This window comes from Electrophorus electricus, chromosome 2 (genome assembly GCF_013358815.1).
Source record: "Electrophorus electricus isolate fEleEle1 chromosome 2, fEleEle1.pri, whole genome shotgun sequence".
Taxonomy (NCBI): domain Eukaryota; kingdom Metazoa; phylum Chordata; class Actinopteri; order Gymnotiformes; family Gymnotidae; genus Electrophorus; species Electrophorus electricus.
In genome coordinates, this window is record NC_049536.1 from 1,241,231 (window position 1) to 1,254,825 (window position 13,595).

At 39.5% G+C, this 13,595-nt stretch overlaps 1 gene segment (V, D, J or C); it reads left to right on the top strand.

Annotated features, from left to right (window-relative positions):
• Positions 1 to 13,058: 13,058 nt before the first annotated feature.
• Positions 13,059 to 13,370, top strand: LOC118240728 (the record flags this gene model as incomplete). The annotated part of the segment is given in 1 exon segment: positions 13,059 to 13,370. A coding segment is annotated over 1 exon segment (312 nt), but the record flags the coding sequence as incomplete, so codon positions are not given.
• Between the last annotated feature and the right edge of the window lie 225 nt (positions 13,371 to 13,595).

Below are 13,595 nucleotides of genomic sequence, written 5' to 3' on the forward strand. Positions count from 1 at the left end.
GGTTGTTATGTAATAATCTTTTGTGAAGCATTTTAAATTATCATTGTGTATAAAGTGCTACATAAATAAACTTGACTTGCGCTGTATCACATCCTCCCCCTCAACACCTGCAGTAGGTTTCAGCTGCAGCAGTGCAGTCTCTGTGCAGTCTGACTGAGGGAGGTTTTTGTATGACTCTGTAACACTGTGTAAACAGCCAGTTACCACCAATGTTGTGTCTGCTCTGACAGTAATAATCTCCTGCATCTTCAGTCTGGACTCCTCTGATGGTCAGAGTGAAGTCAGATCCAGATCCACTACCACTGAAACGAGCTGGAATTCCTGACTGTAAGCTAGTAGCATAGTAGATCAGGAGTTTAGGAGCTTCTCCAGGTTTCTGCAGGTACCAGGCGAGATCATTATTAGTATACCCCGCAGGGTTTGTTCTACAGTTGATGGTGACTGTGTCTCCTGGAAGAGCAGATTTCACTGAATCCTGAGTCACTGTTACCTGACCTCTGGATACTAAAGAATGAATACAAAACACAAAAAAGTTAACAATTAACTGTACATATGCTTTTATTTAGTCGTATTAACATTGTGAATATTGAATTTTAAACAAGAGTAGTAGACCTGTGTCACATGGATAGTTCACCACAGAGGTAAAGCAGTGAGTTACCTTGAGTCCATAGGACCAGTGTGCAGATGAAGATGGGGATCAAAGTCATGGTTGCTGTGGGTGAAGTTGCTGGGACAGGCAGCTCTCAGTCATGAAGTGTTAAACTCACAAGACTATAAACACTCCCAGAGCACTGAAGCAGGTGCTGCACATGCAAAGTGACCTCCCTGTATTAATACACATCTACCAAATACTCTCTGTGGCCTCTCTGTATTAATACACATCTACTGAATACTGTGTGTGACCTCTCTGTATTAATTCATGTCTACCAAATACTCTCTATGGTGTCTCTATATTAGTTTTTCATGATTCATTACACACTATAATTAAAAATATCTCAAATTTAGTGAAATCTGACACTCAAGAAGCAAAACCTCAGTCCAGATCTGAACATCTATAAGCACATTCTCAGCCTCAAATCACTACACACGTACACCACTTCTACTCAACACACTTCTCTATATTATACACAGAAATTTAACATGACATGTCTACTCAACACACTTCTCTTCATTAGACACAGAATATAACATGACATCACTTCTACTAAACACAGTCTCTACATTAGATACAGAAATCTAACATGACGTCACTCCTACTAAACACACTTCTCTACATTAGACAGAGAAACCTAACATGATGTCATTTCTTTGCCTTTCAAAACCTCCCACCTGTGAACCAACTGATCAAATACAGGTGTCAAATGTACTTGGGATGATTAATTGGGATGATCACGTGGATGATTAATTCAGGCATAAGCACTATAAAATGCAACAGGTGAGTTTATCTGTCTTTAAGTAAAAGACCTGTGACATAAATATATGGAGGTATGTAATGTGTTCATGTGATGTCTGCACTTCAGTATCGTTTGCTGCACACAACGTTTTTACATGTACGTTTGTAGTAGTTCTGCACAATGTTATATGGACCTGACAAAAGTAAGAAGAGGGAGAGGCATCACTGGCCACAGAGATATTTTGAATGTCCAGGGCCAACGTGGTGGTGGTAACATGACAATGTGGCTGTAATCACACAGAATGGAGTCCTCCATTGCCACGGCAACCTGGGTCCTTACAAGAACACAGTTCACAAACTCATGTTAGACAGACTACACACCATCATCACAGTCCACACTCACATTAGACAGACTACACACCATCACCACAGTCCACACACTCACGTTAGACAGAATACACACCATCATCACAGACTACACACCATCACCACAGTCCATACACTCATGTTAGACAGAATACACAACATCATCACAGTCTACACTCATGTTAGACAGACTACACACAATCATCACAGACTACACACCATCACCACAGTCCATACACTCATGTTAGACAGACTACACAAGGCCCTTAATCCTCAGTTGCTCAAATTGTATTCATTCAAAATTGTAAGCTGTTTTAGATAAAAGTGTCAGCTAAATTCCATACAATGTAAATTTTATTTTGGGTAAAGATGGGAAAAGTAATTAAAGATTTAAAAACTGATCCATTTCTGAAATATGAATCTTAGGGTTGTGCATGTGTGTGTGTGTGTGTGTGTGTGTGTGTGTGTGTGTGTGTGTGTGTGTGTGTGTGTGTGTGCATGTGTGTGTGTGTGTGGTCACTATAATGTGAAAGAGGTTTTTGGATGACAGCTTCATTAGAATGTATCACTATGGTTGACTTGTGGATGAGGCACTAAACTCAGTGTGAGTGGTCAGATGGACTGGGCGGCTCAGAGGTGCAGGAGGGAGTTCTGACCAGTGCAGGAGAGCAGAATGCAGCAGCTCTGTCTGTATTCTGTTCTGTGTCCTGGCATTTCTGTTACTTCCACTGAAATAAAGCTTCATTTTGGACATTGTCTGCTCTTTTATAAGAGATAAACATCTTTATTAATGTTTCCAGACAGTTTCTTGTGCCTGAGTGAGCTTATCTGAACAGACCAGAACATCTGGTGAAAGTCCTGCTGAGGTGGATTATGTCGCCCCCTGCTGTCCAGGTTGGTGGCTCACTCTCCCTGCAGCTACACCAACACCACCTAACATTCATTCCTCTTGTGGTGGTGAGTGTATCATTACCCTGATTAAATGAACTAAATAAGAAAAACAAAAGGCCTCATTCTTAGTAAAGAGAACATGTTTATGCCCCATAACAACACAGTCCATTTTCCTACACTCACTTCACTGTTCACACTTCCTGTTTACACTTCATTGTTTGCACTATCTAAGTCTGATGTATACATATGTAGCACTGCTAATATTTCTATTTCCATTCTATAGCTCTTATATTATTTATTATTGTGATTGCTGCTGGTGCCTCTGTGAGCTAAGTTTTGTTGTACAAGTACAATGATAATAAAGTCTTTTCTTATCTTATCTCATCATAGACAAGAACTAACACAGGTTGTGTTTGACCCCCACCTCCACACCACATGGTCAGACCTTTAGTGTTTAACATGTGGATGACCTCACAATCTTATGCTGAAATATTCAAAAACTTCCAAGGCTAATATCTTTTTTTTTTCTGTAACTCCTTGTTATGTCCTTGTGATTTTCTGAGTTGTTTCCTCGTGCTGTGGTGTTAAAATTTGTTTTTCAGGTTACCCGCATGAGGGCGCACTAATAACCAGTGAGCTGTAGAAATAATACGGTCAAAACAACGGACAACCTGATTGGTTAAAGGGATAATTAACCTTCTATCTGTCATATACAGTCATATACAGATATTTGATTGTCAGAAACATTAAGTGTTGTTCTTTTCTTATTGTTTGGAGTTGTAGGGATGAAGTTGTGTTCTTTTTGCTTTGTTGTTGTATTTCTGTTTTTGTGATTAAGGAGTTGAGGTAAGAGTGATTTGTATTTTATTTTCTTTTGTTTTAGGGGGGTTAGTGATTGAATTCACTTTAGTAGATTTTTTTGTTTGTTGTTTTGTTGTAAAGCCCACCCTGAAGAAACACTCCTGTTTAGATTCGGTTTTACATATATATATATATATATATATATATATATATATATATATATATATATATAGTGAGAGAGAGAGAGAGAGAGAGAGAGAGGGAATGTGTTTTTGTTTCCATATAAAATAAAAAAAACAAACATCACTGACTGAAAACCCTGTACAGAGTGTGTCTCCGTGTTTCTTTTTATGTTGTGCCCTTCTTAGTCCTTACAGCATCTTACAGCATTTCTTTTGGCCAGTGTTAGTCTGACGTGAGGGACTATTGTCGGTCTTGTCACACCTGTCAGCTAACCGGCAAACCAAAGCAAAAGATGCCGCCTGCCCTGTTTCGGCCTATACCTGTGGTGGGTGTTCCTTTTGATACACTTCTTTTAGACTGCGTAGGCCCACTGCTCAAAACAAAAACGGGAAATCGGCTTCTGACAGGAATGTGTGCCATTACAAGGTTTCCAGAGGCTATTCCATTACGCAACATAAAAGTTAAGTCCATAATTTAACTTTTGTTCTATTTTTGGTTTACCACAGTACATTCAGACCGACCAAGGATCCAATTTTCTATTCAAAATATTTGCCCAAGTTTTACAACAGTTGTCTATGAACAGTTGTCTATAGGGTATCGAGTACTTACGACTCTGAGACCCAAGGAGCTTTGGAATTCCTTTAGTTTTATTTGCGCTTGGACAGACTGTTCAGGAGTCTCTTGGTTTCAGTCCTGCTCAATTAGTGTTTGGACATACGGTTAGAGAACCTCTGAAACTTTTGAAGGATTGATGGCTATAAAGCGATGAGCCGCATTTAGGATTGCTAAATTATGTGAGTCATTTTAAAGAATCGTTAGAATCTGCTTGTTAACTTGTTAAAAGGAGTTAGCTGCAGTGCAATCAAAAATGAAGAGGAGATACGATAAAATTGCTACAGTCTGTTCGTTTTAGCCAGGTGATGAGGTGTTGGTTTTGTTGCCTCATGTCATTCTAAACAAGATTTTCAGGACCATATGTTATCATGGATAAAATCAGTGAGACGGATTATGTGATACAAACTTTGGACCGAAAACATAAAACTCATGTTTGCCACATCAGTAAATTAAAGCAGTATATTCTACTGTCACGTTCAAAACCTAATGTTGTCCCTTCTGCTGTTGCTATGTTGGTACCTATAAAGGATAAGGATGATGGGTTAGTTCCTTCTGCACCAGTGATGGCTGCGCGTTTGCCCAACTCCTCTATACTACAGGACTTGGATGGTTATTTATCAAATCTAGAGCCAAAAGAGTGTTCTGATGTTAAGTCTTTAATTACCCGATATCATGGTTTGTTTTCTGATATACCAACTCAGACCTCCGAGATCGTTCATGATATGGATGTGGGAGATCATCCCCCAATTATGCAACATGCATATCGAGTTAATCCAGTTAACTGCGCATGTATGCAGGCCGAAGTGCGATACTTGGTAGACAATTTGCTGTTCCGAGCTCCAGTCTTTGGAGTGAATCCTTATACGTAAGCCTGATGGCACATCACGTTTTTGCATGGACTACCGCAAAGTAAATGCTGTTACTTGATCGGATGCTTTTCGTTTGCCACTAGTAGAAGATGATATAGACAATATAGGCTCAGCTCAGTATGTGAGTAAATTAGACATGTTGAAGGGTTAGTGGCAGGTCCCTTTGACATCACATGCTTCTGATATTTCTGCTTTTGTTACACCGGATTATTGTCTCCAACACAATGTTATGGTTTTCGGCATTAAAAATGCACCTGCTACGTTTCAGCAATTAATGAATCGTGTGTTGAGCTGGATATCTAAGTGTGATGCTTATTTGGTTGATGTCATTGTACATTCGGCAACCCGGTCTGAACATTTGAGACTCTTTTTGTTCACTTGCAGACTGCTTCTCTTACACTTACTTTAGCCAAGTGTCAGTTTGGAAAAGCCATGGATGTGTATCTGGGTAAGGAGGTAGGACTAGGATGTGGACGCCCTGTTGACGCCAAAATTGTCGTCATAGTGAAGTTTCCAGTCCCCACTACTAGACACGAATGACGTTGATTTATAGGTATGATTGGGTACTATAAAGGTTTTTGTCACAATTTTGCTTCATTGGTGTCTCCCCTTACAAATTTGTTACAGAAATTCTCTGAATTTGTTTAGTCTCCAAAATGTCAACATGCATTTGAGTCTGTAAAGGCATTGCTTTGTTGCTCTCCTGTGTTTGCTGCTCCAAATTTTGAGTGCCCTTTTAAATTAGAGGTGGATGCTAGTAACATCGGTGCAGGTGCTGTGTTGGTACAAGAGGATGTTTCAGAAATAGACCATCCGGTCTGTTACTTCTCGAGAAATACCTCTAGATGACAGTTAAATTACTCCACGATTTAAAAAGAAACCTCTGTTGTTTGTTGAAACATTTCAAGGTGTATGTTGGTTCTAGTTTACAACCATAGTCTTTACAGATCATAAAACGACTATGATCCATATGTTGAACCATATGTACAACACAAATCAATGGCTTATGAGAAGGGCACTGTTCTTACAGGAATATGATTTGGATTTGGATGTACAGCACAAGAGAGGATCCGAGAATGCCTTGGCTGATGCTTTATCTCAAATGCACTGATCTTTGACTCTTTTCCTTTTCGATATGGGAGGGGGTGTTATGTCCTTGGTACTTTCTGAGTTGTTTCTTGTTGTCTCACAAAGGTGCAGGTCATAGGGTCTTAACACTCCTGCAAGAAGAACTTCTTCTTAAATAGTAGAGGACTATCCAACCCATAAACCATGGGTCTCATCAAGCATTAAGTCTCTGACTGTTGAATGCCAGAGAATCTTCTAGATCCATAACATAAGGAAAAATCCCAAGGAGACAACAAAGTCCTTCTATAAGCCATTCTGAGAAGACCACATGAGGATAGTGGAAAAGACACAACAGGAACTGGGACAAGACCAGGCACAGAACATAGGAAGGCCCACAAGGCAGCCACAGGAGACTGGAAGCAGTTTAGAGGTGTGCGGGACCCGGGGCTTGACCTCCATCCAGCTACAGGAGCAAAAGGACCCAGCCAGAGAAATAGGACCCGCTAGCAGTCCCCACCCACTCTCACTGCTCCACCCACAGAAGCTCACATGCTGCTCAGCATCAGAAAAGCTGCCCTGATACTAGTGCCCCACACTACACACATCTCCCTGAAAATAGTGCCCCATGCCGCACGTCTCCCTGATACTAGTGCAGCCAGGCAGTGTATTTTTGCAGTTGTGTATAGACTGTAGCATTTAGCTAGTATAGTTCCATACTTTTATTAATCAAAAGTTGTTTCAGACAGTAGAACATTAAATAAATTCTTATCCACTGATAGACGTGAATTTAGTCGGATTAAATGATCAGATTTCAAAAATGACCTCTACTGGCAGTAACTGCTGAGTCACACAAGCCTTTATATAGTGCATGCTGGCAATAAAGCCTTTCATGTTTTTGTTCTACAATAAACCAAGCAGGAATACAGGTTTACATATTAAGCCATTTCATGTTTAGTAGGAAATTTTGATGAGAACAAAATTATTGTGCTTAAAACAGAAGTTTCTATCTGGTCTGACTGGTTTATTTTTCCATGGTTTCTTTTACCTATACCATATCAGGGCTGGGGTGGTCCAAACCCACATATCTCCATAACTTCAGCAAGTGTCTCTAGATTACTAATCGCAGCACAAACTGAGAATATACTGAATATATAACACAATGATGTAAATCTTTATTTACTTTACATAGAGAACACAGGTCTGATTTGGTGACACTCTGCTTTAAAGCAGACAAGAGCCAGATTTTCCAGATGCACTACAGTACTTCAGTACTACAGAGTATCAGTCTGTGTGCTCTCTCTAAAAGTTATAATGATTTTACCACTACAGCCGCTCTACTGATGTCAGTAGCGTAAGGATGATTGATATGTGCCTCAACCAGCTTATTGTAAAACTCCTGTAACTGATTCTTAACTGTACTCATTACCCTGGCAGCAGGTCAGTGAACTGTATGGCCTTTTTGGAAGGCAGATAGAACATCCCAGGGATGAAACATGGAGACGGGCAGATCGGCAATAAATGACAGACATGATGAAGAAAATAAAATAGGGTGAACAAACAAGAGCAAGATGAGAAACACGAAACAATAATCATGCAGAGAAAGCACAAGTTAGGCTGAAACAGTATGAGGACCAGTTAAATATTCAACTCTTCCAGTATAATGTTTATTTTAAAGCAACACCTAAATGCATTTATACAATTCTCCAAATTTGATCTTACTGGATATGTTCAAATTTGACCTCCATTATACCCAATAGAAAAAAGACCCAGACCCAAACAGGTGGCAGTCCAGTTATGTAAGTATCTATTACATAGTGATTTAAATGATAAGTGTCAAACACTGAGTGAAGCTGTTTGTGTTTGTGTTTGTGAAGTCTTGTCAAACCGTGTTATGTTTGTTGTTTTGTGTGTTGCTTCTGGTTTGTTGAATCTCTGTCTGTGTTTTGGATTACTCTCTTTGCCCGATCCCTATTTGTTTTGGTTTACATTGTGCATTGCTTTTCTGAATTATGAACTTGGCTTATGTACTTTGGATTCTGTTTGTGAACTAAATGTGTTCTCTAATAAAGCTGAAACTGACTTACTGTGAGTGACTCCATCTCTGTACGTGCTCAGAACATTACAAGATGACAAAATACTTTTGTAAATCACTCTAGATAAGAACACCTGCTAAATGCCAAAAATGTAAATGTAAAATGTAAGTGTTTGAAAAATTCTTTGGAGTCAAATCTGCAGGGTAAACTAGCTTATATGAATTAAAGTTGTCTGCAATCTTGTAAATATTAATACAAAGAAAGCCAGTTAAAAGTGTGGTTCCTTGGGAAGGGTGTGGCATCATCTTCACAGCTTGGAGTGGTACATTTCTGTGTGTAATCTGCCATTTTCATTGTTGGTCTGTTGTCATTGTTTTGTTCTTCACAACACCTGCAGAACTGCTGAAGCTTTAACTGTGCAGGTTGATGGTAATATCACCTGGGCTAGAATGTGACATATGCAAATTTTAGGAGCATGAATATCAATGAGTCAAGACTGTTGTGTAATATTCTAAGATTTTGGAACTGGCTCATTTTACTGCCTTATTTGGCTTATGTGGTATTTGTATTTGAAAGAGGAGTAAATAGTGTTTGAGGTTCACAGTATGTCAGTTCCACGTATCAAACTCTCCTTATTCAACTTTGTGAAGGAAAATGCCATTTTTTCTTTTTATAAGACTGTCCATAGTAGACAGTGAGCGTCTCTACTCTACACAGGCTGCTACTCACCTGCTCTTCCATGGTGAGATCTTCTCTACCCATAGCAGGTTACATCTCTATAACAACACTGACCCAGAGTCACTGTGAGAATCCAACCGCAGTTTATTACAAAATGAACGCAACATGAATGATAAGCCAGACAGTGCAAGGAGAGAAGCTTACCTTTGTTTTAATTACATGATCAGCAGGCTGTTGTAATAAGGTATTTATTGTTTATTTCTGTTGGTTTCTGTTGTGCAATGTGACCTGTGCTATTTCTGTTCAATTCATTGTAGGACAAACAGTAAACACAGAAGAATATATCAGGAAATTTCTTTATATTTGGCCAGGTGTGGGTAAGAATCTGATGTGTTTTGTAAATCTGCATGTTCATTCAGTTCTCTCGACTTTTGGGGATCACTGGCTCTCTGCCTCTGAGAAGAAGATGAGCAATGTGTGAGACAACAGCAGTTCCTCCCTCAGCACAGCTGGCTCTTCATCTGGCTCTGGGCTGATTGGAGATCAGTGGATTGGGTGAGTTCAGGAGTGTCTCTCTGATGAGCTTCACCTGGGTCTCATTAGCTCTGTTCTGGGATCTGTCCAGGGCTCTGACACACATTGAGTTCCATGTTGCTGAAACAGATGTTATGACCCAGTCTAGATAGGAGCAGTGACAGAAATTATTAAATGATGAATAGGATGAATTTAACACAAACAATAAACAAAAATGGACCGACAAAACTGACCGACCGCATTTACCTATCATGTTTTTGTACGCATCAAAGCTGGACAAGCGGCTATCAAGTGCCCTCTTTTGTGACAGTAAAAACATGCCCGTTTCTCAGGGACTTCACTTTTTCTGTGGGGTAAGGGGACAGTCTTGCAAGGATGGGTTTCTCTTTTTGGCACTGGCAGAGAAGCAAAGACAGTTTTGTGTATTAACATGAATTCATTGGCAGCAAAAGCTGTCTGAGAGAGTCGATACTTCTGCTTATTTAAACACACCACTACCTGTGTGGGAGAGTAGATTTTGAATTCTTCTAACATGAGCTCCTTTAGCTCATGAAAGCTCTGACTGACTGGCAGCACACCATTTATCAAATTACACAGATTTCCCATACAAATTCTACGTAAGTTTAGAGGGGTGTTTGTCTAGTTGCCTGAAGTTCTGCTGGTAGGCCTCTGGGATTAACCCAAGAGGTTGAGGCGAAACCCCAGGGACCTTGTTTCTTTATGGGAGGATATTCTCCAATACCAAGACTTCCTACAAAATGGCCTTCATCTCCACCTTGAGGCCAATGTATCATTATGTCAAAGAAATCTGCTGTAGCATGAAGACCGTCTTTACAACACCTATCAAATACGTCCATAGTAGGGCAGAGTGAGAAATCCACTATTCTGAAAGGAACCATCCTAACCCAACAGCCAGCAACAATCTCACACTCCCCACCAAAGGGAAAAAAAATGCCCAACAAATGCACACAACCAAAAATGGATGAGCCCCTAATTTCTGTTATGACCCAGTCCAGGTAGGGTCTGTGACAGAAATTAGTAAATGATAAATTGAGGTTAATTGGCAAGTGAAAGTGAGTATGAATGATGGATATGTGAGTAAACAAAATGGAACAAATCAGAGATGAAACAGTGACTGTTGTATTATGATCAATTATATAATAGTGTAATACAATATGCACAAATCACACCAGAAAGACTTCAGATGGGTCAACACTGAAAATGGTAAATCACCAAACAAGAATAATGAAACTGACTAATGCTTCTGACAGGAACAGGCAGAGGTAGAATGCAATTGCAGGAGGTGGTTTATTAAATGTAGGAAACATGACACGAAGGGTAAAACAAACAGGCTAAGGGCTGCTGAGGGTAATAACACATGGTTGGAATACACAGAAAAGCAATGACAACAACAGTAAAATAGGCATAAGGCAAACCTGACAGAGAGACATAACTTACCACCATAACAAACAACCAGAAGACAAATCCACAGGGCTTAGATAAGCAAGACAAGCAGACACTAAACAGATACAGGTGAACATGGGAAGAGTGGAAACTAAAACAAGGAGTGGAATAGAGGAACAGACGGGTGTGGAGAAAATGAAACTAAGGCTTGGAACAAGGGAGTGCAGGAAGAAAGGGAAACCAAGACATCAGGGACGTGAGGAGGGTGGACCTTTGTGACACTGACCATAAGTGGGGCTACAAAACCTAACAAAACAAAATGAGAAAACCAAAACACTTTCCTATCTCCCTCACCAAACACAAAACAGAGACAAACCCCAAAACTGCAAAACAAACAGCAGCCCACCCTACACCTGGTGTGAAGTGACACAAGTGAATACAGACTATACAGACTAGAATATAGACACTGTATACACTATATACACTAGATACAAGGGCAACAGAACAAGCAGAAGGCCAAAGCGAATCTCACTGTGGAAGTAGACTAACAGGGTCAGAGCACAGAACAATCAAAACAGCAAAGAACAAACACACAAATGAAAACACAAGGTTGAGCATAAAGCTTCCTAATAGTGTCTTCAGGACCCTTTTATACCTGGAAATGAGATTGTAGCACTGTGGTTGACTTTCGGTGGCGGAACAAAACATGTCAGTTAGACATAAGTAGACTTTAACTTTTAATCCACATTAGGTGACACTATTAATCCACATTAGGTAACGTTGCATCAGAACGCACGGTGGTTTTGTAAACTACCCAGTACTCTTTTATAGACTAATTGTGACTTTGTTAAGTATCTTCCTATATCATAACCATTGATATGTCCTTATAGACCTTTTAATTTATACCGATGGAGAGTTTCTTAAGTGTCGTTCAGTAGTAAAAACATACATGTATCAGGAATATCTCTCAACAAGACTTCATCTGCATGCTGGGTTTATTTTAAAAGTCAGAAATATCGGTACCTGACTGCAGCTTTATCGGTGCAGTTCACTTTTACTGTAATACTCACATACTGCAGGATCAAAACATTGTTACAAATACTCAAATTCCTAAATTATACATCTAGAACACATTTATTTATGTCATTAGATAAATTATCTTGATTTGGATGTTGCATTAAACATTGTTTTTAGTGTACATAAATATATCTAAAAACACAATTCTTATAATCAGTTGCTATGATTCTGCAAAGTCTACATGTATCTAACGCATAAACATTAACGATATAAGTCTGAAATAGTTTAAAGGGATCACCGAATTCAGTTCTGCGAAACACAGGTTCATGCACACACGCACACTTTTAGCGGCACAAAACTCTCATTTGGATTTAAGTAACTTGCACTCTTTATTCAAAATTAATGTAGTTTCTGTCTTTATTTTTCTATATTTATTTATCTTTATTTCAAATTGTATATTGTATGTATATAGTATCTTTGATAACTTCTTTCATTACACAAAAAGAAAAGAAAAACAAGCGTCTTTGGGGTTGTATCGTTCACTAACTCTGAAGCTAAACTACGGCGCTGTAAAGAGAGGAGACGGCAGTGTGTTTAGAGCAGGTTTATGTACGGACCTTAAACGAAGTTAGTGTGGAGGACACTGGACGTAAGAAGAACTTCACTTTTTATTCTCAGTAAATCACAGTTTTAAGTAGGTATTGTTTGTAATAAAGGTCTCTTTATTAAAGCGCATTAAAGGTGATTTTATTAGCGCATTTATCCTAACCGTGGCAGTGTCATTGCAGCTTTTAGTGTAAATCGACTCACATTATTAGCGTTTTTTTAGTAAAAACATAAATGTTTCAGCAATATCCGCCAGCAAACCTTTATTCTGCCTACTGGGTTAATTTTCATTAGTATAAGTGTTTGTCCCTGACTGGAGGTTGTCGATGCAAAGCACTTTAACCGTAATACTCGCATACTGAACAATCAACGTCTGTTAAATATACTTCCATTTTAATCTATGTATGACTATTCATTATATTTATTTAAAAGGTTCATAAATTAAATATACTGTCCAGGGTTTTAATGCCCATTGAAAATTCTATAATATATTTGTGATTTCAGTTCCACAGAAAGAGGAAGTGAAACACAACTGATTTTCCTGCTAACGGTTCCTGCCTGTCTGAGCTGTAGACCGTGTTGTGTCTCCTAGGTGACGCCCCGCCCACCCTCACGGTCCTGCCCCCCTCCAGTGTACAGCTGCAGCAGGAGAAGGTCACACTCGTGTGTCTGGCCAACAAGGGCTTCCCCTCAAACTGGAAGCTGAGCTGGAAGGTGGCAGGTAGCAGCTGGAGCTCGGGGGTGAGCCAGAGCTCCGGGCTACTGCAGAAGGACGGCCTCTACAGCTGGAGCAGCACCCTGACCCTCCAGAAGGAGGAGTGGCTGAAGAACACAGTGACCTGTGAGGCCACCAAGGACTCCCAGTCTCCTGTCACACAGACACTGAGTAGAGAGCAGTGTGCTGAGGCGTGAAACTCCCACATGTGTACTGATGTGTTCTCCTCTCATTCATTAATGTGCTGTCTTTTAGATAGTCTGTGTTTATTACTCAAATGTTCCTTGGTTATTTGATCAAAATGGAATAAAAATTTTGAATAAACATTATAGACTCTTAATTAAAACATTTCCCACAACAATAATCATAACAATAAATATCTTTAAAGTCCTACATTTCTATACAGCAGAAATGCTAATGTG